At 41.7% G+C, this 26,776-nt stretch overlaps 2 protein-coding genes across 3 annotated transcripts in view; one reads left to right on the forward strand and one right to left on the reverse strand.

Moving 5' to 3' along the window:
* IDUA (alpha-L-iduronidase) overlaps positions 1-26,776 on the reverse strand; it is a 48,467-nt gene that overhangs the window by 17,241 nt on the left and 4,450 nt on the right. For both annotated transcript variants that reach the window (XR_009755251.1, XM_061553107.1), the window contains exon 2: positions 24,267-24,407. Coding sequence is in view for 1 of the 2 variants with exons in the window: in XM_061553107.1 (XP_061409091.1) it covers positions 24,267-24,407 (141 nt within the window). In the remaining variant the exon portion in view is untranslated. The remainder of the gene's footprint in view (positions 1-24,266; positions 24,408-26,776) is intronic.
* On the forward strand, positions 99-22,231 carry LOC133343466 (sulfate transporter-like). The gene is made up of 6 exons (XM_061553106.1): positions 99-326; positions 13,880-14,308; positions 15,643-15,846; positions 16,998-17,362; positions 18,081-18,264; positions 18,940-22,231. The coding sequence occupies exons 1-6, from the start codon at positions 258-260 to the stop codon at positions 19,960-19,962; spliced, it is 2,274 nt and encodes a 757-aa protein (XP_061409090.1). The 5' UTR covers positions 99-257; the 3' UTR covers positions 19,963-22,231.

Here is a 26,776-nt window from a genome sequence, read left to right on the forward strand (position 1 = left end):
ATTGCCAGTTGTTTAGCTTGAGTACGGTAAATGAATGACGTGGGGTATCCGCCCCTCTTGTGTGGTATTTCGCCTCTCCCTAAATACTGTATGTGCTCAACTTGCCCCTGCCATGCTGGAGGCTGGGCTATTGCTGCGTGCACCGCCACCGCAGCCGCACGTGGCACGCGCGAGTCGCTGTCACATCACTCTGGTGCTGCTCCTGCTGCTGCTGCTGCGTCCAACACCGTCGCCGCCGCCGCCAACGAAGCTCACTCATGGACGAGCAGGAGAACGAGGACTCGGGCATCAACAAACACCTGCTCGGTCCTGCCGCGGAGGAGACGGTGAGCAATGCACGCAAACGCCCGCCAGTGGTTTTACTTGAGTTTTTGTCGTTGTTGATTCGTTTTCGGTGAAAAGCAACAAAAGTTGAGTTGTTGAGAGAGTCGAAGCGAGGGTCAATTACAAATATTGCGGTGCACGTGGGTAGACCGATAATTATTCTTCGTGGGATTTCGCCACGGGATTTGTGTTGCTGTAATTCCTTTAGGAGATTGAAATTGGTTGTCATCCCAGATCTGACTTGCTGAGTTGTGGGTCCTTTGTGGTGTTTTGGTAATGAGAGAAGATGAATCTCAGTTGATGCAAATACGGATGTATAAAAAAAATTGTTACAAAAATGTCGTTGGCAACAATATAAACATAATTCATGTGCTTCTTGTTATTTGTAAATGGGAAAGCATGTGAAACACGCGTACTAATATATAGCATTAATAACTAGTATTGCTTTATGAACCATTAGTTTGTGTGTTTTGTAAGATAATATCACAATGTAAATTATACGGAACCTATAAAGACCACAATTAAAATGAAGCAGCATCCCCCTAAAAAATAGCATGAATTAAAGGGACTTTTGTTCATTTGTATTCGACTATCCATTCATTCTCTCACCACTCTGTGTTGATCATGGACAACACTTATTTGTGTAAGCTATGGATTATTGGACTTTCTTTCCTGGTAATCTATGTATATAATTTGTTTTACAGCCTTTTGGAAATCGATTACTGGAAACGGGCATCCCCATGCATTTCAGTCATTGGGGTTATTTGGCCTTATTCCACCACACTGGTTAGTGCAATTTGGGGAATAGGGATAATCAGGACTGCTTCAGATAACTCACCACCGATATTAGCCGTAGCTGGCAATCGAACTCCGTTCGTCGCGTTTGTAGTGTAGTGTACTAACCGTGGCATCACCACACCACGAAATCTATCCTTCCATTAAAAATAATATATGCCTCGAGTTTTCGGGCTGGCTGCTGGCTGGCGTCCTCTTCACACCAACAGTAACTCTGTTAGTAGCTTCGGGGGGTTGCCACCAAAACTAGCTAGGTAACTGGCTAAACAGAATTTCCCGTCTTAATTTTGGAGCTTTCGTGACTGCAGGAATTATTGTTTGGTTCTTTCGGTAAAGTCACGTATAAAGATAAAATAATAAATTAAAATTTTTATACGTGACTTTACCGAAAGAACCAAAGAAGAATTTCCCGTGTAACAAATAAACATTTATTTGAATTGAAATGACGGAGCAATTTTGGAATACGTAATATATAGCAATACCGAAGAGGTGGGAGTAACGAATACAGAAAACTGCTATGGTTCATTTAAAATTGTTCTGACATCTAAATGTTAATTGGGATGTACCGGATTAACAGCAAACAGATTGAAACAAAGTTATTCGAAGTTGCGTATTATGATAAAGCGATCACGATTGCTATGTAAGCGACATGAATGATGAACTTACAATACTGACTGAGCACTATGCACAATTTTCATGGCTTCAGTTTAAAATTTTGATGAAGCATTTTATGTGAAGGCGTTGCAGTTTCGAGTCGAGGTTGAAATATGTCTGATAAAGTATTACGCGAGATAATACGATTGTAATATTTTCCGCACGTCCGATCAGCACGGTTGGCTAAGTACAATGCGAAAGAAGCTTGTTGATTCATCGTGACCCTAAAACTGAACAAAAGAAGTTTCATTGTGTAAAAATGACCACCTGTTTGCGTCATCGTTACAGTAAACGTACTGCATGTCATTGTGCACGTACGAGAATGACGTTAAGAAAAATGTTGTTCTGCTGCTTGTCGTCATCATTAGCTTATGTATGTATGTTGAACTTCTTTCGCATCGTACTTAGCCAACCGTGCTGATCGGCGGACGTACGGGGAAAGATCAAACTAAACACAAAAAGTAGTTATAAAATAATTGGTTTTCAATTTAGAATGGATAGATCCATCCATCAGTGGACAGATCAATTGAGCTATGATCTATCCACTAATGGATCAAGGCCTCCCTCAAAATGTTTCCATCTCTCACGGTCTTGCAAAGCAACATTCCAGCAAACTGCTGCTGGATTGTTGTTGAGCTGCCTCTATCGTTCTGTTGGATATCCTCTCCTTTGCCTGCCACCCCTGTCGTTTTGACCCGACCACTGCTGGCCGGCGCCTCAATTTCTACAACGTGTCCTTCCCAGGCCCACTTGCTTTTCATCATAGTAAACAAGTATAACCCGTAAAAACAAAGTTTTTCACTATAAATCCTTTATATGCGTGGCGGCTAGAGTCCTCTCGTCCTCTGGCTTGAGATCGCTGCCACCTATGGGTCAGATGATTGCATGGCACCATTAAGCAATTGGTAATTAAACATAATATTTTTGTCCTAAAAAGTGTAAAATTTTGGGAAAATTTTTTCACGAACATTAATTGTCACACACAACGAGTCTGTGTGGAAAATGTCAGCTCGATTGGATCACGGGAAGTGGGTTAAAAAACGACCAAAAGATTTGCACGGCCGTAAGCAAGCAAGCACTGCAAGCAAGTGAACTTAATATAAAGGACTTAAAAATATGACGTCTCTAACGTGTTTAAGTTCTCCAATTTCTGTTCCTCTTTCCATCTTTAAGTGTAATTCCAAGAATGTACCTATGCATGCATCTTTGCCTACATTTATTTCTGCCACTACAGAGAACACAAACTAAACATATATATATATCAATCCTGCTATCCAAGGAACATTTGTCTTTAATCTAACACGACTTACTGGCTATTAACATACATACGCTTTAATTAAATAAGTAAAACCGCCACAATTTCCAACTCATTTTGCAACATTGGACCTGATGTAGTATCCCACAGAAGCAATTAAAAGACTCGTTCGTAATAACACGGGGAGCCAAGGTTGTTCAGCCTGGCGTGGGCAAACAAGGTTACGTTGATAGCTTGTCTACGCAGATAAACAAAGCTGAAAACAACTAAACTTTGTACGTGACATTCCCATAGAGGCTTGCGCTCAAAAAAATAATCGCAGTCGTATTGATGAACGGCCATAATTGTAACGCACTCCAAGCAATGCCTTCTTATGGCGAAACACCCATTCGTTAAACATGTCGGTTGGGCAAAGCAAATAATATTGAAAGAGACAATGAAATGCAGGCAACATCTTAATAGTCAAGTGTCCATGTTTCTGATCTATATTTTTCGCCTGATGACGGACGCTTGTGTTGCGTCCGAAACGTCGTGATTGATTATTTTTCTACCTACGTCACTTTACCGAAAGACCCAAAGAGTATGGATTCCTGCAGGCACGAAAGCTTCAAATCAAGATTTCACCTCTTTAGTTCATTAGTTTGATCCCAATGCATCTTCAATTATTTTCCGAGGCAATACACACTCTGCTGTGTTCTCTAGTTATCCCCCCGAGAACAACTACGTATTTTATTGGCTCACAGTGACGACATCACATTTACCCCCCTATATTTAAGACTGAAACAGGAGAATTTATCTACAATTATGGCTGTCGCCTGATGATGCTGGTTGTTATAATTACCGGTGAAACGTCGTACTCGAATTGTAAATGTTGTGGGTTTACTCTCCAACGCACCGGTGTGCTGAACGAGTAACGATGTTTGCATGTTTGTTTACGTGACAAACCTTACTCATTGGCTGTGTTGGGTGATGGCGTGTTTAACGACAAATTTATTTTTACGCTATCTAACCCAAAAAACCTCAGTAGATATTGGTTGTGAAGCTGACATTAAACTATTTTATTTTGTTGAGAAAACTTGCTTCATGTTACCTTTTATTTGTTCGTATTCATTCCAATTGAGCAGTTTTATTTCTTACTTTCTTCATATACTGTGCATTAAAAAAATACTAAAAAAACATAATTGTTTTAACAATGCAGATTACATTCCTACTCGGTATACTATGATAAATGATCATACCAATTAAGAACCCTTTTGGCAATCCAGTGCTGGATGAAATCCTGTACATACTGTGTTAATCGTGTGCAGGTTGTATGTATGTTGAACTTCATTTGCACCGTACAAAGGCAACCGTGCTAATCAGTGGTGCGGTTGGTTTGGTGGTGGGAAGCAGACTGTTCATGTAACCCTCATCACTGATTTCAGCCGTGGAGTTATAGTGCAGTGCGTTCACCGCCGCACCACCACTCCACCCCAGTGATGTATACGCAGTTTATTAAATAACAGAGCTCTAATTAAGGCACCCTTGGTAAAAAAAAATATACATCCATCAGACAATCACTCAAACGTGGGTGATTGTGCAGGGCCTGACCATGTCGAATTTGGAACAAAATACACGTGCAACCAATTTTGTTTTACTGTTTGGCAATGTTTAGAAATTAACTTTGTGATGTCAAAAAAATGGCTAAACATTCAACGAGGGTTTTTTTCCACAGTTTTCTTTTTTTCCACAGTTTTCTTTCCCTCCCCCCACGGTTCTTTTGCATCAGAAGCTCGAACAAGTAGGCGCCCTGACCGATTTCGCATGACTAAGAAGACCGCAACGTTTATTAACTCGCTGGTCAATGAACGCTCGCTCATGAAACTTAATTATCCCAGCAAAGTTCACTTGGCATGCCGTTCCGTATATTGCACAACTAAAACCAAATAGCTTCAGTATTTTTCCAAACTATTTAGAAAAATGCACCATCGATTGCATATGTGGGAAACCTATCTTGATTCCAATGTACTTGTACGAATGCCCAATTAAGAATAACCGTTAAGCACAAACAAAAAGCTCACCACCATCGTCAATAGCACCGCCTTGCAACAGACAGACCGTATTCTCCAGTTTGTAACACGTCCTGGAAAGTAAGACACAAAACCTTTACCCAGCGTCAATAAATGTATACAAATCTGGTTATGCACATGCACCTACCGGATTATGAGATGCATCCAACTTTTAAAAACAAATACGTACAAGTAAAACAAGTGCATATTATAATCCAGAGAATACGGTAATCGGCTGAAGCTTCAGTCAATGGCACTTCTTCAAGGATCTCTTGCCCTCAATATCCATTCATAAGCATCAGCTGATGTATTATGCATATTCTGTATTCAATGTTTTCTGTTGTAAGACGATGCTATTGATGAATGTGATATTTTAGTTTTTTTTCCTTTTGCACCACTGCCAATGCAATCCACTCAACTGTAAAAAATTAGTGCTACAGACCAATATGCTCTTTAGCCTCATTATGCGTGTGAAATGTTTACATAGCTGCATACAGTATGATAAACGGAGCAGTGGTTAGTGCATCGGACTATCAACCAGGTAACCCGAGTTTAATTCCAGGCCACGGCTGACATAGGTAGCGAGTGACATCTGAACTGGTCCTTAGCCACTTTTTACCGGGCCACACTGACCAGCGCGGTGAAGTATGCCCCAAACCATCACCTTCACCAACAATGGCGTGGGGAGGCTATTAATCAGCAGTTCGATTGTCAAAATGCTCTAGTATAGTGGAAGTATCTTTTTTAAAATCATAAATTAATTATTTAAGTGATATCTCAACTTGTCCTGACAGACTGAACTCAAGAGTGCAGCGAAGTTGCCTTCATCCAGCTGTGAATTGGCAAAGGGCTCAACATTAGTATTACTACAGAGCATTAAAAACATAATTCTTACGAAACATTCAGCTCCATACATGACCATTTTGTACCTACAAAGTTAACCTTCACTTACAGAGCTAACCTTCACTTGCAGAGTTAACCTTGGACCCTTTCAACATGATAGGATACAGGCCAGTGTAATCTACATTAAATTATTAAAACCGGGGCCAGAAGATTATGTTTACGATGTCCTCAGATGCTCTGAGGCACAATAATGAGAAACATGTGGCTGCATTCCTACGTGATTTGAATTTAACTCTGTTCTATGTAAATATACCTGTACCAGGCATTTTCTTACCTATAACCTCGTGAGATTTTGGAAGCTAAGCAAGATGTTTTGAGCCTGGATAGAGCTTGAATGGGTGACCACCATGTACAGTATAAAGCAGATGATGTTGGCTGCTGCAGAGCTACATTGTCAACCGGGGGGCAGTGCAGACTAATCCATTGTTGTACTGACTGTACTATGTTGCAACGTTTGTTTTCCCTGCTTTCGCCAAACCCTTGCCAACCAGCCTGGCGAAGTAAGGTCAACTCATGGCGTGGTGAGACCCAAACTGTGGACTCACAAAAGAGCTCTAGATATACATGTCCCAGTCCTCTTATCTCATTCTATTTAAGCATTTTAAACTATGCATGAACAACGCACAGTAGGGTATAACAAAGAGCATCACATCACTATTCACTGCCATGGAAACCCACACGTGGTTAGTGTGGTGGTCCTGTTGAAGGCTCTATTGACAGTCACAAACAAGAAGAGCCTTGATAATGGACCCCTCTCAGCACGTTTTAACCGTGGGCTGAAACGAGTACACAAGCGGGTAAACCTTGGACTTGGAAATCATTACGCTGAACGTCCAACCATGCCAACATCACATGCACCATCATGGCCTGCCTGATCAAATCTAAAGTGCAATTCTCTCGCCCCTTTGACGCACTAATAAATATTTAACGGTGACTTGATTAGTGAAGTTATTATGGCAATTCATATGCCAACGCCAACCACAATGATCCGATTGCCATGGTTCTCTGTTCCAAACAGGCTCAGAGGGTGCGGTTGGTAAACGGCAAAATAATAATAAACCCGCATTGCTCTGTGGTCCAATAAGTTCGAGTCGGAGACCACCCAGACGTTTATGTTGCAAAATGAAATAAAATCACTTGCATTTTTGATATTACATAATGTATTGGTATAATTGTCTCATTGGACTTATAATGGTGACAGTTTGGTTTGAAGATACCTGTTAGACCAAAGCACCACAACGTCGTTTGCAATGAGCAAATAGCACTTATTTAAAAAGTAACATTAACAACAACAAAATCGATGTATAGTTTGAGAAAATTATTCATACAGCGCACACTCCATGATTAGTAGAGTTTACATCTATGGTGTGTGTTAAGTTTGACTCCTGGCCATGCCTAACATCAGAGGTAAGTCATAACTGAACTCGTACAAGATCTCGCCTTTTCCATTGTGCGCTTTCCAGTTTGGTAAAATAAGCCTTCATGGACCAGCACAGTGGTCTTGTTATGCATTAATAAAAAGGCTAAAATGTATTTCATTTTATGTTAATAAAATATAACGAAGATATCCACGCGCACATTACTAAATGTCAAAAAGACTGCTCTCCGAATGCAAGTTGCATATTATTAAAAAGTAGGATTATATATCATGGGACCTCCTTTGCCAGTACCAAAATATGAGAATAGGTTTTCCCCTTTTTTCTGGCAACAAAACAGGTGTTAAGATATTCTTGGTTCTTTCGGTAAAGTCACGTAGAAGGGAAATAATAAAATAATAAAAATATTAAACAATACAAATTCTCACGACGTTTTGACTGCAACACAAGAAATCATCATCAGGTGATGATTGCTTGTTATTGTTTCCCTTGTACGTGACTTTACCAAAAGAACCAAGAATATGAATTCTAGACTTGAAGCTTTCGTGACTGCAAGGAATCATATTCTTAGGTGTTTTCGGTAAAGTCACGTAGGTAAAACATCAAAATTAATAAAATAATAAAATAAAAATAAAGATCACGACGTTTCGGAGGCAACACAAGTCTCCGTCATCAGGTGGGACAGTCACAGCCAGATCAGCTGCATCAAGTGAGGCAATGATTCAAGATGTAATCCCTTAAAAGCGAGTTGAGGGGGGGAGGAGAGGGGGGGGGTGGGGCTCATCAGAATGTGGTAGCCAATGAATGGAAAGTATCGGGAGAGAAGGGCCAACAAAAGGGGGTGGGCGACGGCCCTCCTCTCCCGATACTTTCCATTCATTGGCTACCACATTCTGATGAGCCCCCCCCCTCTCCTCACCCCTCAACTCGCTTTTAAGGGATTACATCTTGAATCATTGCCTCACTTGATGCAGCTGATCTGGCTGTGACTGTCCCACCTGATGACGGAGACTTGTGTTGCCTCCGAAACGTCGTGATCTTTATTTTTATTTTATTATTTTATTAATTTTGATGTTTTACCTACGTGACTTTACCGAAAACACCTAAGAATAAGAATATGAATCCCTGCAGTCACGAAAGCTTTAAATCAAAATGTAGGTGTTAAGATGTTAAAACCCCAAACTGAAACATTTGATTCCTTGTAAAGGTTTCAGTTGTCTTTGTGCTGTACGCCTTTTGGCGTCCTCTGGTCTAACACCGTTTTGAGAATAGGCTCAAAAGAAAGCTGTCTCTGGAGTGGACCAATCAGTTTCAAAGACAATGCATATATTATCAAGAGTATGTTTTTGTTTGCATTCTGACCACAAGTATTGTGGTTAATGCAGACGTGATTCCTTCTAAAAGGTTTCAGTTTGGTGTTTTAACATCTCAACACCTGTTTTGTTGCCAGAAAAAAGTGGAAAACCTATTCTCATAGGATTATATACACAGTAATGACATTGTATAATTAAGTCCGCACCAAGCTCTGTTAAGCATATTGTTTGGATGCCAAGGAAACTGTATTCCAGTGGGATTGGTGGCTCATTCTTGTCAACATTCTATTAATGTGCATCACATTAGTCAAAGCACACCATCTTCACGCGTTTCCAACATCATTTCCTCGTGCGGAAAAAATTTTCTTACATCGTGGTTTTGATATACATGACTACTTAAATTAATGTAAAAAGGTGCGTGACGTCTAGTTCTCATTTTTTTTCATTCCAACGCACACACACACTGAACGTATTTTGACACACTCGTTCTGTCACAACCGATGTGAGATGATTGCTGATGTGGCGCCTTTTGGAGAAGGAACCAATCCACTCTGAGCTGCCGGTGGTGAAAGGTCACCAGGAATACATTAGCATAAAAAGTGGACATTGAGCACGGGCTCCTGCAGTTTGGGACGAGCTTCTTTGGGCATGGCCAGGGTTGGTGTTGCCCTACATGCGACTGAGAAGGCATGGTGAGTGAGTGGGGGGGGAGGGCAACGCCTTCACATCGCCACGACCGGCGATGTACATTATAAAGCGCTGGTTTGTAAAAAAGAAAAGAAAAAACACGCGCTGGTATTGCCACTTGTGTTGGTCAACTTCCTTTTCATTTTTTTTTTACTTGTGAGCAGCTGCAGTACTTGTACACGCGACTTCATGTAAAACAGCCGGTTGGCTCTTTTCGGAGGTCAACTGTACTGCAGTTAAAGTACGTCGTTGCGTTTTCACACTTTGCCAAAATGGGGTTGTAAAACACTATAAATGTGCGAGCACATTTGGTACCAGTGATCACGGGGGGAGGGGGACGACGTTAAAAGTTGAACGTCTTTTTTTGTCCAATCTCGAAAAACTGGTTATACATGGTAAAAAAAAGGAGGAAACAGTGACCTAATGATGACCATTACAAGATCATGGTCATCACAAGCTTGACCTATACTTCGAGCAGAAGGGTTCAGCTGCACCTGGAGAAAACCGGTACTATTGATTGCCAGTCGCAATTGGATTTTCTACCTGCCTGCAGTACACAACAACAATGTTTGCTGACAAGTTGCTGTTTGTAGATACAATAAAACTCAAGGTGGATAGCTCACAGGAAAGTAGTTTTTTTCACTTCATATTCATTGATAACAGCCATGATCAATTCACAACTGGATGAGGGCCTCCCCGTGTTGTGATCTGCTCACAGTCATGCGATGGTCTTGCACATGAGCTAATCTCATCGCTCCATCTCCATGGGGGTACTTTCTCAGGCGATTTCCATCATGTCACCACTCTTCCATTGGTCGTCATCCCTTTTACTTGGCAGATCATTGTATGAATGTATGTAGAACTTATTTCGCACCTTATGGAGCCAACCGTGCTAATTGAAGATGCGGGGAAAGGACAACAAACTTAAGACAAAAAACGTTTCTCAAGAAATGAGTTTTCAATCTCGATTTAAAAGTGCATAGCTCCAGTGGCTACCTAATATCGAAAGGAAGATCATTCTAGATGACCACAGAAGCGCATGTGAAAGTGCACGATGCAGTGACCGTCTTTGTTCGATGGATAGCCAAAAGCTGCTGCGAGGATGACCGGAGTTTGCGTGATGGTTTTATGCTCCTTGACGAGAGCATAAACTGTCACTATGATGTCACTAAATAGAGTTGATTTTTTGATCCATGCGTTCCACTTCCTGTCCCATCTCTTGGTGCAACTCCAAGCATGTTTTGCATACTTTTCAGATTTTGTTCTATTATCTTCGTTAGTATAACTTGTAAATAACAAACATACTGTACACTCATTGAAATATATTGTTTACATTTTTATGTGAAATTTGTTACGAAGTTTATTCTTGTTAAGTATAACAAGAAAGATAGGAATTATAATCTTAAGTATTTTTCCAAATGTATACGTCTACTGTAAGAAATGCATTGGCACGGTAACTAATCATGTAAATGACACAATGACGAAAAATAAATGGCTTTAAAAAATGTACTATTTTCAATCAAAAAATGTTCCTGACATACATCTGTGATACCATCACAATCGCTATGAACTCAAAGTCAAGAGGTCATCACAGGTAGTATTGATTCTTACACACGTTGGTACCACTTCTGCTAGATGACTGTAGTTGTTGTAAGGTCAACGCCCATCATATAAAGGTCTCCTCTTACAGAATCCCCCCAGTTGGCTTGAAGATTTTGGATGCCAGCTAGGGTTGCCACCGATTCTGGTATTCCCAGGATCATGCTCTTTTTGAGGCAGCTGTTTGGGAATTCTGTAAATCTTCCCGGGGCATTCCAAGTCTCAGTTTTCGTTATCTGCATAATAATACAGCACTCTAGACAATTCATTTACATGCAGTTTTCTGCTGGTATTGTGCGATATTCTTTCCATGATCTAGATTTTTGTGCCTTCAGAGGTGGCAATTTGATCATTGCTAAACTCTGGGTGTTCACTCTAATATATTATTCAGGAACCTGCCATGTACAGGTGCCCCAACCATCACAACATCCTCTTCCTACTTACCGGTACAGCTAACGAGTGGATTATCCATGTTGTGGATTAATCATGTTTGCAAAGAAAACAAATAGGTTAAATCTTGACTTAAAGCTTTCGTGACTGCAGGAAATAGGTTAGCTTTACATTCTCACTGTTTATGTTATTAGCCGCTTCTTACTTTTCAAAGATCATTTACCCCAGTGTACACAGGACCACAAACATGTCAGCAAGTAAACTGATCACTTGAAGAAAAAAACTAATTGTGTGTTCTCTGCCTTCACTCTCATCGTAAACATGTAACCAACAAATGTTTAAAAGTCTAATATATGTGCTGTTGTTTTGTCTTAGCCACATGCACATGCCTCCAAAGACCCTTGATAATTCAGCGAAATATTTGGTAATGCTGCGTTGGCAGTTGTGGACGAGGAAAACTCAACACGTTCGTCAATAACACTGACTCTAAAAGGAAAAATACATAATAGGTGACGTTTTGGGCATGACCCTTCTTCATAGTTCACTGAGAGTCAGCTGTGCAGATAATACTTTCTTATTACATATTGTGAACTTTCAAAATGCTTTCCTTATCTTGTCATGAAATTCTAAAATCCTCTGCATGCACCTACGAAGAAATGCTCATTTAAATTAAAGATTTAGTTACTGATGTTGATATTACAGAATAAACTGCACCGTGTACGTACTGCATACAGATAATGGCAGGTTCTAGAGACAAAGTAAGAAATCTATAACAGATCTCCTTGAAGAAAACGAACACAAGGAAAGGCTTGGTATTTTTAAGCCCTTCTACTTAAATAGACACAATGTTTCTCTTCCTCCTCTGAATACCTCCGTCATTACAACAAGGACACTCACAACACGCCCACAAAAGCCCGGTCTGTAATGAATGGAAGGTTAGTCTAAGAGGGCACACAACTTGATTTTATAGCCCTGGCCAGTGTAATGCTTTACTTCACTGAAAGTCATCCTTGTGTGTTCAAACCGCAACTGAATCGAAGTCATTCATTCACCAGTGACGGAAGCGCCAAGCTTGTGCTTGGCGCTAATGCGGACTTTGTTAACTCTTTCACTTTGTTTGAACAGCATTACGTTTTTAAATTCGTGCCAGTCATAGTTATTTACGGTATATCTCGGAAACCACGCAGGAGAATCAGTTTAAGTTAATGCAAGCCAGCTAACCTGATTTCACACGCAAGATAAAGTCCGTTTGTGTTGAGTTTATGAAGCTAGAGTAATACTCTATAAGCAAATAGGTCAGCCCTGTCGTGGGGGGCTGGAGGGGGCTGACCCCCTCACCCCCCCCCTCCTCGCCATTCTAAAGGTTCATCCACTCATCTAAATTGTCATGGTCAAGTAAACAAAAATGCTGGTAGAATATTTAACACCAGTTGTGTTTTTTGTTCAAAGTTCACCAAAATCTGATTAAAAATGTGCAAGCTTCATTTGATTCATTTGATATCCCAACTGTCTGCAAGAGTCGGCTGAATAAAATTACCAATGCAGAATGACAGCATAAGCAGAATGTATCCTTATTATGTTTAGCGTTAAACATTTGTTTACGGTTTGTTTGATATGGATAGAATCGTTTGCAATCCCCATAACCTTGAAACAAGGTTATGCTTCGGGGCTGAAACACTGTCAGCCTGATGGTAAAATTATCCACTTAATATGCAACAATAACCAGATGGTATAGGAACCTTACATGACACGAGGTAGTAAACCTGATAAAATCTTTCACGGCTAATTTATCTGAAATAGCATTTACTATTTACTCTATTCTGAAACAAACCTTCTCAACACTGGTAGCGAGATTATATTGTAAATAAATTTGCTAAACATAAGCCAGATAATTTGGGGGAAAAAACTCACAGTATAGTACTTGGCCTCCAATACATTTTTTAAAAAGTTTGGTCTCTTACAAAATTGCACATCAGCGATTGAGTGGGGCAGTGGCCGATAATCTATGAACCCAGAAAACGGAGTTCAATGTCCAGCCATGGCTAACATCAGTGGTGAGTGAATCTGAATGAATCCCGGATGCACGCACCATTCAACTTGCACTGACCAGCGTAGCGAAATATGGTCATAGAATCCCCACCCCCCAACAAGACACTAATTTGCTCTTTAACACTTTCCAACCGAGGTGTAAAGCATGAATGCACCAGCTCCATCTGTCTATCAGGAGCAGAGGGTTCACAATAATGCTAATAAATGATCCAATATACACAAAACCTTCATATGAAGTTGCATTGCTATTAGGGGAACATCCTGAAGAAAACCAGCCACATTAATTACAAACTTTCCCGCAACTTAAATCCAGAGCTTAACGGATAAGCCTCGTCGACCAAGGTAATTGTGTGACACCACCTCGTTGTGCGGAGTTAAACGCATAGTTATCGCAACGTAAATATTGTTGAGGACTAACATATTTTGGGAAGCGTTACAGAAGCCATGCATAGCGTTATTTTTCTTCCTTGTTTACTGTCCCTTCAGGAGATGGTGGCCGTCGGGAATGGCTGCACGGAGTCGCCTCGTGGGGATGGAGGCACGTGCGTGCGCATACGTCTGCATGTACGGGAGCAGGCCCCCTTCAATGCAAAGGTGGCGCTGGCCAAGACGGTGGCCAACAACTGCTGCTGCTCCCCCCATGAACTCAAATCCTTCTTCCTGAACCTGTTTCCCGTACTGCGCTGGCTGCCAAAGTACAAGGTACGCGAATGGATACTGGGCGACTTCATGTCGGGGCTCATCGTGGGCATCCTGCTGGTGCCCCAATGCATCGCGTACTCGCTGCTGGCTGGACAAGATCCCATCTATGGACTCTACACGTCCTTCTTCGCCTGCATCATCTACTTCCTCATGGGCACCTCCAAACACATATCCGTGGGCATCTTCGGGGTGCTGTGTCTCATGATTGGCCAGGTGTGTGGAATATTTATACTACAGTAACACAAATGTATATAAATGTACACCCCCTTTGTCCCATCCAGACCCTATACAGAGGCCGCTGGGTCCAACCAATTTTTTGCAGCAGTCTCCACTGTTGGCAATTATCAAATGCCATGTGTTACTGATGCTTCCATATCATTCTTCTCTGTTCTGGTGCCTGTTCCACCATATTTTTTTTGGCCCGTCTTCTGCCTTGATTTCCTTCTACGAGCGTTACTCTTGCTTTGCTGGATTCTTGTTTGGTGGCATTCTTCTGTAACCATAACATAGCAGCTTAAAATACATTTGCAGGATTTTGGTCTTCCTACGCCATACCTGTCATGGGGAGTAATTTGTCTGGACTTCACCATGCTGGTCAATGCGAGTTAGTGAAGGTCAGCCCTGGAACTGGTTCAGAGATATCACTCGTGAAATAAATCGGCAAAATGAAAAGAAAAATCTTCAGAAATCACGCAAAGCGAATAAAAAAGAGAGTAACATTTTAAATTCTGCACGTGCCCTATGCATGCGCCCAAGTGCAGTTTGTTTACCGTACATTATTAGTCGCCAATCGGTGAAGAGCTTTGTGAGTCTCCCTCACTTGGCCCAATCAGTGGCACTCTTCGCCAGTCTTCCCTCTCCCACCTGCTCAAGCTCCTCGTGTTCATAACATTGTATCTTGTGTTTGGCAGTAATAAAGTGATCATCATCTTCATCATCCAAACGACCATCTAGTGCGAGTGGCCTTATTCGGCGAGAAGTGCGGCGTAAATCCATCTCTTCGGAAACGAAAAGGCAGATCATTAAGAGGGTAGAGGCGGGAAAGATGAAAAGTGAAGTGGCGTGCCCGTTAGGATTTGCGGAGTTCACCTTCAATACCACGTTAAACCAAGCAGACAAAGTAAAGGCTTCTGTGCAGCAATCTAGTGACCTAACTGCCACTAAACTAACACGCACACGAAGCAGTGTTACTGAGAAAATGGAGAAAATATTAGGTGTTTGGTTGGACAGTACGACACAGCGTAACATTCCACTCGGCCAGGTGCTGATAATACAGAAGACACTGAGCCTAGTTGATGTTTTCCCGTTTGCTCCCTGGAAATGCATCCCCCCTATACCTCTTCTGTTATAGCTACCTCTGGTAATGAAGTTTCCAACAGCGAAGTGAAAACATGGAACAGATCTATTTCGTTAACCGAATATTACTGTAGTGTTTTCATTCCATGGGCTTGATGTGATGCGGATCAAATGTTTGTACGTTTTTGCAGTCTCCCCAGAATGCAATGAGGTTTCTCATGTTGAGTTGTTCGCATTGAATCCCGTTTCAGGTGGTGGACCGAGAGCTGCAGGTGGCTGGTTTTGCCGAAGAGGGCATTAAAGGGCACGATCACGTCGTCAACAACAGCATGAATTTCTCCATCAGCGATGAAGAAAATGGCTTCACAGTGATGATCGGGGGGCTCCCCTGTGGCCGGAGCTGCTTTGCGATTGCTGTTGGCACCACGGTCACGTTCATGGCCGGAGTTTACCAGGTTCATAGCCATTGTTACCAGTATCACTTTTGCACTTAGAAAGTTCATCCCAATGATGCAGTTATTACAAACGGTCATTCCTATGAAACTCGACCTAGTAATGGTTTATGCAACTGTTAAATGAGCATTGGTATAGAATATGAGAGATAAAGGGTTGATACATTACTTCAAGAAAATGTTTTACTTCATTCAAGTTCCTATCTTTGTTACTGTATGATATCAATAGCATACCATCAGGAGTAAATATGCCTGAAAAATAAATAATACAGTGAATATTATTCTCAAAATGTACCGAATGCCAATTTTATATTTGATATAAAATGTGGGAGTAAAAAGTTGATCCAACAGGTTTCCAAAATTTGTCAACCCCCAATTTTTTTTCATGTTGTGGGCATATATGCCTACACATCCTACATACAATAGAGTGAGTAGTATCTACACACATTAGGTGGTGGGGGGGGAGGGCATCAGTTGGGGTTACGAGCGAGGAGCGTAGTGCCGAGAAGCCCTTCGCAGGAGCTAGAATAAGGCGGCAGCAGGCCGCTCACTATACATACATTAAAATGTGCTTGTAGTGTTGTGAGAAGCGATTCTTTACAATGAATTTAAATTATATGTAAACTATATGCAAATGTCACATTCAGGCACGTGGATCCAACACATTGTATGAGCCAGTAAAATGAGACAAAAAAACATTTGAACCTCGAGTCTAAATCTCAACTCTAAATCGTGACAATTCGCCAAATATCCTGAGGAGTGAATCATTACATAGTCTTAGTTCTTTCGGTAAAGTCACGTAGGTAAAAAATGAAATAAAAATTAATACAAATAAAACTATAAAAAATAAAAAATCACGACGTTTCGGAGGCAACACAAGTCTCCGTCATCAGGTGGGACCGTCACAGCCAGATTTGCTGAGACTTGTGTTGCCTCCGAAACGTCGTGATTTTTTATTGTTTTATTTTTATTAATTTTAATTTCATTTTTTACCTACATGACTTTACCGAAAGAACTAAGAGTATGAATCCTTGCAGTCACGAAAGCTTCAAATCTAGAATGAATCATTACATATCTCGTATGAGCTAGGTTATGGAGTGCAAAACAAACCCTTGCACTGGTCTCTTTCTCTCCACCCATGTCGCCCTGCTCAGGTCGTCATGGGAATTTTCCAGATGGGCTTCGTCTCCATTTACCTGTCGGAGCCCATGCTGAGTGGGTTCGTCACCGGCTCGTCCTTAACTGTCCTCACGTCGCAAATGAAGTACCTGCTGGGAATCCACATCCCGCGCACCAGCGGCGCCGGCTCCCTTCTCAAGACCTGGTACCACATCTTCAGCCAGCTCGGCAACACCAACGTGTGCGACGTGGTCACCAGCATCATCTGCATCCTGGTGCTCGTGCCCGCCAAGGAACTCAATGAACACTTCAAGGCACGCCTGAAGGCCCCCTTCCCCATCGAGCTGGTGGTGGTGGTGGCAGCCACGCTGGCGTCGCACTTTGGCGGCTTCAAGGAAAAGTAAGTCGGCGTTTGTTGTGTCGCGTTGCGCGCGATGTTCCAACATGGCCTCCTCTTCCTCTTTCGTTGCTGAAACGGAAGTCTTTAAAGTTGTTTACTTAGAGATGTGGCAACTTGTCATTAGATAAATAATACATGCTGACATAATGACCAAATCATGCGAGAAAGCACCCAATCCTGTTAGATTTTGGAAGCTAAGCTAGCTTGAGCCTGCATGATGCTTGGATGGGTGACCACCACGCAGGTATTGTCGGCTACTGTTATGTTGTCAACTATTTACTATATTTTATTTTACCATGTAAGGCCCACTGAGCTATATTGCTCCTTTTCAGCAGCGACTGGCCACAAATGATAGCTCAATTAAGTGGCTTATCACATGGAAATTTATAGCAGCCAAATACTCGAAACGCATGTTTCTAAATGTGGAGGGGAAAACCGGAGGACCCGGAGAAAAATCCAAACAACTATGGGGAGAACGTGCAAACTCCAAATATACAGGAGTCAGGGTCAGGATCGAACCCACGACCAGTATACCAAGCCACTCAAAAGGGGGTCAGTTCAACAAAATCCACTAATACTGTACTATGCCACACCGTTTATACTCCACACTTTGGCCAACCAGCACTGGCCAATGTGGTGAAATATGGTCAAGTAACCCCCAATAACCCGCACTTGTAAAAATCAAACATTAATTACTCGTGGATTTGCTGTGCTGCAGTTACAGTTCGAGCATCGCGGGCCACATCCCCACCGGGTTCCTGCCTCCTCGTGCACCCGAGTGGTCACTGATCCCGCGCATCGCCGCCGACGCCGTCCCCATCGCCATCATCGGCTTCGCCATCACCGTCTCGCTGTCCGAGATGTTCGCCAAGAAACACGGCTACGCCGTCCGTGCCAACCAGGTCCGCCTCGGCACTCTTGCAGAAGCGAAGGATATGGGGACTAATGCAGATTTTTTAAAAGATATTTTAACAAATGCCTGTTTAAAGTTGAGTGATAATATTGCTTTAAAGCTTTCGTGACTGGAGGGATTCATCTTCTTGGTTCTTTCGGTAAAGTCACGTAGAAGGGAAATAATAAAATAATACAAATAAAAGATAATAAAATACAAAATATTTCCCTTCTACGTGACTTTACCGAAAGAACCAAGAAGATAATATTGCTTTTGAAATACCTCTTAAATATTAAACAACATTTTTCTTTCTCTACGCAAGTTTGTTATGTATTCCAACAATAGAGGTAAAATTCAAATGTATTATTACCTTTCAGGAAACAATAGAGCAAAATAAGTTTTTGTAAAACTTAGCTGTTTGAGATTTGACAACAATATCTGAGCTACACATCCAAGAGGACATCTGCTGCAGTGATTGAGCAATGAAATCAGCTCCTGTGCAGGAGTGAGATCAACAGCATCAACACTGGACTGAGAGGAAAGATGAAGGCGTGGGGAGGCCTTCAACCACAAGTGGATAGACAATGTCTGATGATGTCAAACTCATGACTATCTTCTCCTCAGCTCCCCTTTGCCCCAGGATCAAACCCGGCTTATGAACCTGTTTGCTATGCCTGTGTTTCAGGAGATGATCGCAATCGGATTCTGCAACATCGTGCCTGCCTTCTTCTACAGCTTCACCACGAGTGCCGCCCTGGCCAAGACCCTGGTCAAGGAGGCCACGGGTTGCCAGACACAGATGTCTGCCGTCGTCACGGCCGGTGTCCTCCTCCTCGTGCTTCTCCTCATCGCCCCGCTCTTCTACTCGTTGCAGAAGTGCGTGCTCGGTGTCATCACCATCGTCAACCTCCGCGGGGCGTTCCGTAAGTTCCTGGATATACCGCGGATGTGGCGGGAGAGCAAGGTGGACACGTCCATTTGGTTCGTGACGATGATCGCGTCGGCGCTGATCAGCACGGAGATCGGGCTGCTGGTGGGCGTCTGCGTGTCGCTGCTCGTGTTCATCGTGCGCACGCAGAGGCCGCGAGCGGCGCTGTACGGGTGCGTGCACGACACCAACAATTTTTACGCCGACCTAGAGGCGTACAGCAATGTGGCGGAGGTTCCCGGCGTGCGCGTGTTTCACTTTGACGCGCCGCTTTATTACGCCAATAAGGAATATTTCAAGTCGCAGCTCTGTCTGAAGACCCAAGTCAATCCCGCACTGGTGTTGACAGCGCAGAAAAAACGACAGGAAAAGCTGCAAAAGCGGAAGAAGCTTTCGGGCAGCGACAACGGAGAGATCGTGAACAAGCAGGCAATGTTAGAGTTAAATAATCTTCTGCCGACATTTGACTTTCACACAATAGTCATTGATTGCTCAGCAATGCAGTTCATGGACTCGGTGGGTGTAGGAGCAGTTAAGTCCATTATGAAGGACTATCAGAGTATTGGCATCAGGGTTATCCTGGCATGCTGCAACCCATCGGTTATGGACTCCCTCCATCGGGGAAAGTGCATTTCCACCATCGAAGACAACCTGACCTTCTGCTTAATCCACGATGCGGTGTTGTACGCAGAGGCTGAAGAGAGGAAAAGTCACCACGACAACAACGTAGCGATCGATGGGTTGGAAGTCAATCGGGAGGTGGGGGCCTCTGAAGTTTAGGAGGCAATCAAATGAGACGTTTTTAAATGATTGCTGACTGGCACATGCACAGCCTTATATGATTGGCTACATTTACTGCATTTTTGAGTTCTTCAAAACATGCGTTAACAATACCATACGAGGTATATGAATGCAATGTACAGTAAATGTAGAGTGCCATAGATGATGCCAGTGTATGACTAACTTCACAAACACAGAAACTACAAACTTAGCATTTGATTGAAATGAAAACCAATCAACTGCACTAATATTCTGATCAAACACAAGCACTTGGAAGTGAAATCTATTTTTGAAAAGAAAAAAATGTTGCACAGCTTAATGTACTGTAAATACTCGGCTTTATAAGAGTACTGTCTTCTTGAGATGGGAGGAAAGATGCTTTGCTCATGAAAAACCAAAGCACTTCTATCCATGAGCATTTGACTATATATAAGTCAAGGTTAGGCTTTGTCTTAAGTGAATGCAACTGTTTGTAGCAAATATGGTAACAAATTAAAATTTTAGTCTCCATTTTTATATATATATACACACAGAAATATATTTTTAAAAGAGTACAAAAAAAATACTTTGAAGCACAGTAGTTGCGTATATTCTAGCTCGGAGCTGCTAGTTTTGAGTCGCCTTAACAGTCGTGAGTGTACAAGTACAGTCGATGGTTTGCTTGACCGGGTTAAATCTAACATTACCACGTGAAGGAAACACCAACAAGTCTAAACCTTCCACATAGACATATCAGGTACTAATTACCTTACGGTTTATGCAAATAGCATGAAATAATGAAGCAAATATTACTTTGCTGCAGTTGTTGATGCAGTGCATATCTGTCTTGGGCCCAATAAACCCTTGGGAGATTTTTTTTTAAATACCAAGCTGTCTAAAGTTTGTCATACACATACAGTAGTTACTTGCTGCGTTAAACTACTGCTTTTATTGAGACTGTCTAAAAAAAACATTAAAGAGTGGATTGTTAGTCCTTCACATACTGTGCCTTAAACCGCTGCTAGAAATGAAACACTCGCGTGCCACAACATTAACCGTGTTTCCAGGCCAAGATCTCATTGTCATATCTGGTTATGGTCCATGAGCAGATATCGTGATACAGCAAGATACCTCTTGAGCAGTTCACCCTAAACATGGACCAGTTGAAGTCTGAGAGCAACTGAGGTGATCGTCTATTTGCCCATCATAAATCACGGTGTTACCCATCATAAATCACGGTGTTACCTGATAGAATGGACGGGGGATTTTTTCTTTTTTACATTCAACTCGGGTCACGCGAGGATCGTGTCCTCACGGCTATTTGAAAGGTGACCGATCAGTACGGCTAAGAAGCTTGCAATAACAGATACATATTGTCTGCAGGTTGTTGCGAAGTGGTAGGGCCTCATCTGTCCAAGGGCTGTATGCAATGAAGTCCTGGGCCGTATGTTCCCCACCCCTGTGGTGTATATACGTACACCAAGCCTTACATGTGCGAAGCGACATTACGTGTAATATTTCTGTTATTTTATTTCATTGTTTTCTATTTAAGCTAATATATATATGCAGAACTGTACTGTAATGCTGTGCAGTGGCTGGGTGGTCTATGTGTTTGAGTGCGTTATGGGAAAAGTATTCATGAGATTTTTATGTTTTATAGTGGATATATCTCAAAAAGGAGATATAGCTCAAAAGGATATATCTCAAAAAGGAGATATGTTGGTGTCACGGCCAAATAAATCGTCCGCAATGAAAATTAGGCATGTGAATAAACATGCTAGAGGGCCTCATTTTTAATCAAATGTATGCACTTTTAAGCTTGAGATTTCGCACGTGATGATGTAATGTTTTTAATGAATAAAAACGTAGAACAGTACCATTGCACATAATGCACGTATTTTACATGTGAAGCCCATTTGTCAATACACTGCTGGATGAGGACCTCCCCATGCCATGTCAGTCATGAGAGAGATTTGACCAGACTTTGCAACGTTGGTCAGTGTGGGTTTCTGATGGCAGGGAGCATAGACAAACAGTACAACAAGGGATTGTGTGAAAATTACTCTGTGCCGACCACAACATAGCCCCGCAAGCCTGTGAACATCTGTTTTATGTACGGTGGTTGCCCATTCAAGAATTATTCAGGCTCAAATCCTGCTTAGATTTGCAGATCCAATGATAGCAGGCACATTCTGGGGGGTGTGGTCATAGGAAGTTTGCACAATATATATGCAGTAGAGAAATAATAAAATAATAAAAATTAAACATAATAAAATAATTCTCACGACGTTTCGGCCACAATGCAAGCAGCCGTCCTCAGGTGAAGACCAGGTCTGTCGGGGAGACAGACGCTGTCAGACAGACACTGTCTCCCCGACAGACCTGGTCTTCACCTGAGGACGGCTGCTTGCGTTGTGGCCGAAACGTCGTGAGAATTATTTTATTATGTTTTATTTGTATTATTTTATTATTTCCCCTTCTACGTGACTTTACCGAAAGAACCAAGAAGATGAATCCCTCCAGTCACGAAAGCTTTAAATAGAAATATATGCAGTAGTTTACGCGAGGGGGAATTTTTTATAATGTATTGATCTTTAATGATTATAAATTTAAAATTGTATGTATGACAAAACCAGCAGAGATGGCAATGAAGGCGTGTTTTATTAATTAATATACTAAAAGCATACCATGTCAGGTACTATCCCCTTATACTGTGCCTTTTATTGATGCTACTGTGACGTAATGGTGAGCAGATTGGACTTGCAAGCTCGAGTTCGCCTGGTTGAATATCTTGGCGTGGCAGCTAAAACAATGGGCACCTCTGTCCACCCAGCAGTATAAATGGGTACACCACAGTTCGTCAATAGGCAGATAGTATGTGGTGGGGTAAAGTGTGGGAATCCCACCTCTTGCAAGACGTTTGGCCATCATGGCAGAGTAAACCCAAATGCCTTCCAGAGGGCTCCCTCTCATGAAAGCCCTTCTGCCACCAGTGGGGTGAGCAAGACATTGCAGAGCTGCACCTTTACCTTTTTTAGCCCCTTTTACTTAGCAGGATGATACACTTTTGCAATACACTTGCATTATATACATTATATACTGTAAAGTGGACAATATGTTGAATGTTTATGTGTGCTTTCACTCAGTTTTCTGGGTTTAATGTATCTTGCAGTGTCTCTGTGGAATTATCAGGTGAAAGTATATGCCTCAATACCCTGCCAAATTAGGGTAATTACTAACTTGATTTAATGGTGATTATGGATGGCGTTGGTTTGTGTAAACTGGGAAGTTTCATTCTATTATTCACCTACGTTGAAAATGGTAAAATTAACTTATACATTTTGCGTATGTTAAATTATTCAGCATAGGTAGAAATAAATGAAGACATGTTTCAGGGTTGGTAACAATTGTGCCCTCTCTATATTCTGTGAAACATATATGTTCCGATTAAAAATATATATATATATATCTGCCTGTATTTGCAGTGTCCAATTTCCATGCAGTATTTTTGCACTCGTATAATATTAATAATTTAAATTACTGTTAACTAATATGTTTCATGTAATGTCCTTTATTTTTAAGTTCTCACAGCATTAAGCAAAACATTATATTCTGCACACATGAAAATAAACACTATACTGTAAAATCTGAACCCGCATATGACAATTATTCGAACACGAAACTTTCATTCACATTCTGTAGTTCCGTCAACTACAAAATGCAATTACATCAAACACAAAGCAAAAATAAATACTATCAATCGGCTGTTTTAGCTCTAATGTGTTTTCGGATTATACCACGTGTTGTTAGGCATATAGCCATAGGTTTCATCCCATATTCTGTGATAACCTTTAGAAACTGAATATTGAATTCCTGAAAAAGCACGCAGAAAATAACAACATCAAGTTCCTGCATATGCGGAACTGAAACTGGATATTGGTATTCTTTGGTTATTTCGGTAAAGTCAAGTTGATGGATATTGGTGGTAATTGCTGGGTACTTTTTCAGTAACTGGATATCCAGTTTATGACGAAGATCCCCTATAAGGGATTAAACGTATGGCTAAAATGCCAAACAACACGAGGTACAACCCGAAAACACATCAGAGAGCTCTGCAGGCACAACCGTGAACCCCTGCTCGGCCATCGGGTGTTCTGTATTCATGAATAACAACAGCAGTGTTGCAGAAAAACAAGCTCCGTCATTTAAATGAATGGCATGTCAAGGGCAAATGTGTTTGTGTGCAGGACAAACACGAACTATGCATAAGCAAAACAAGGTGCTGAGTGACGGGTACAGACCAGTTGGTCACTTGTGCGTCTCACCGCGCAGTAACGAGCTCCAACAGCCAGTGGATGCGCACCTGCCGGATCCCGCCGTGCGGCACAGCGCCCACGTAAGCCATGTTGAGCCGCTCATCGGGACTCAGCATAAACTTGTCGGCCTGATTGTGGGGCAAAGGGGGGCTGAAAAGGAGAAGACAACCCCGAATTTAACATGTTCAACATCTTGATTTAAAGCTTTCGTGACTGCAGGGATTCATATTCTTGGTTCTTTCGGTAAAGTCACGTAGAAGGGAAATAATAAAATATTACAAATATAAAACAATAAAAAATTCTCACGACGTTTTTACTGCAACACAAGCAATCATCATCATCACCTGATGCAAATTCTCACGACGTTTCGACTGCAACACAAGCAATCATCATCATTACCTGATCATCATCACCTGATGATGATTGCTTGTGTTGCAGTCGAAACGTCGTGAGAATTTTTAATTGTTTTATATTAGTATTATTTTATTATTTCCCTTCTACGTGACTTTACCGAAAGAACCAAGAATATGTTCAACATCGGTGAAGATCAATCCACTGCTGCCAAGTCGTCGCCATCTCTTAAGTCGTGTATTGTGACAATCCCCCTATCACCTGAACACCAGCTGCGACTGTTCCAGGGTGCACTTCTACTGGGGGGACGATATGTGAATATGTACTTCACGCTGGCCAGTATGTATTGGTGAAGATACCCATGCCTTCTTTCTACACAGTTGCCACGACGAAGCGTGTTATCCAATGATTTAGCATCCCAATTATTGTTGGAAGGTTCAACGATGATTTAATGTAACAATAATTTACAATCGTTTATCAATTCACTGCTGGATGAAGGTTTACCAATGCTGTGTCAGTCCTGGGGGCTTGTTTGACCATCCTTCTTCACCAGACTGGACAGTGCGGGTCGTTGAAAAGGTGATGCATGGGGAGTGAGATTCGATTCTGATAGCAGTCGCCACTAATGTTAGCCGTGGAGGAAATCCAACTGACGAGACAGTTTAAGTGTAGTTTGACTAACACTGCACCACCACTGGTATTCATTTTCATTTGTTCAACTTGCAAGACTTTGAAACTAGTTTTTTTCGGGGTCTTTTTATAGCATCATCAATCATGATCTTGACGAAGGCCTTCCCAAGCCTTTTCCATTTCTCATGACGCTGCGATGTAATCCATATTCCACTTAACACCTGCACACCAGCTAAATCCATCACTTTATCTCAACAGTGTACGTCATCTGAGTTCTAATATCACTTGTTGTACATGTTAACGGTGATCGGGAATATAACTCAGGAGCCAGGTTCACAGTGTATTGAGTTGTTTTTAAAATAAGCTTTTGTTTTTGGGCACAAGCAGCGATGGAAAACGCATTAATGCCTTGACAGTCAACATTATACTCATCAAGTCACATGGTTGAGAGCACTGCAACAAACTTGGCAGCTATAGTCCATTTAACTTGAGTAAACAACAGGGTACTCTGGATGGTGACTGCCCTTTGTTTCCATGTGGTGATGAGATTTTCACAAAACCAACCACGTACAGTGCAATGGATAAATGATAAATCTTACAAAAAGACATAATTTTTCAATAATAATAAATCTCACCACCTTTCCTCTGCAATATTTTTTTTCGAGAATGCAGTTCCAAAAATTGGAATATATTCTCAATCCCAAGTGCATTGTCACATTGGAGACATTGCCGCAGGCGGTCACTGTGGCCGCATGGCTCTCCTACGCACAAAGGGATCAACACAATACTGTACTGTAATTGTATGAACTTGAGCATGTAAGCAGGCAAGCCACGTGCAAACCATTACGTTTAGGACTCTTGGTCATAATGCATTGTCAGTGTGGGCAGGAAATGAGTTTGCAAGAATCTGAACAACGAAAACACGCTTCTGAGCACTGCAGAGTGTGCGCAGTGCGCCCTCTACCGCATCTACTTACGAAATGTAACCTGCAATCACGGAATTGCATTCATGTATAATTCCCAGGTCTATCATGTAACACGAAATAGCGACCGATTCTCCCTTGGTTAAACAAAAACCATCAACCCCTAGATTACAAGGCTGTAGTTAAAAATGATTTATCTTATACTTATGCACTGTTATTTTAAACTCTTAGATACTTACACATGACAATATCCTAATATCTAAAATGGAACACGTTTACAGTACTATTATCCTACACCTTTTAAAGAGAAATAGGATGAATATTGCAATAGTAAAATAAAATGAAATACATTAATTGGAAACCAAAAATGTACATCCCTTTGTTAATCCACTCGTGGATGATTGCCTCCTCCCCATGCCTTGTAGGTCAAAATGAAATTATTTTACACGTTGTATACACTACGATCAAACTTATGGAGCCTCTGTCTCAAAGGCTTCCCAAAATCCCAATTTCCACACTCAATATTAACCAAAATGCCATTGCAAGACTTCTCACCCATACTGTCAACGAGACCACATCAGCCTCCACTGGTTTCAAATCCAATCCCGGATGAAC

Source organism: Lethenteron reissneri, chromosome 17 (assembly GCF_015708825.2).
Source record: "Lethenteron reissneri isolate LAM-NWPU_2019-01 chromosome 17, ASM1570882v1, whole genome shotgun sequence".
Classification (NCBI taxonomy): Eukaryota; Metazoa; Chordata; class Hyperoartia; order Petromyzontiformes; family Petromyzontidae; genus Lethenteron; species Lethenteron reissneri.

Excerpts from the sequence above, each read along its gene's own strand:
- LOC133343466 (XM_061553106.1), top strand. The coding sequence starts at position 258 with ATGGACGAGCAGGAGAACGAGGACTCGGGCATCAACAAACACCTGCTC. Across the intron at positions 14,309-15,642 it reads TGTGTCTCATGATTGGCCAG|GTGGTGGACCGAGAGCTGCA; the intron begins GTGTGTGGAATA and ends ATCCCGTTTCAG. Across the intron at positions 15,847-16,997 it reads TCATGGCCGGAGTTTACCAG|GTCGTCATGGGAATTTTCCA; the intron begins GTTCATAGCCAT and ends CGCCCTGCTCAG.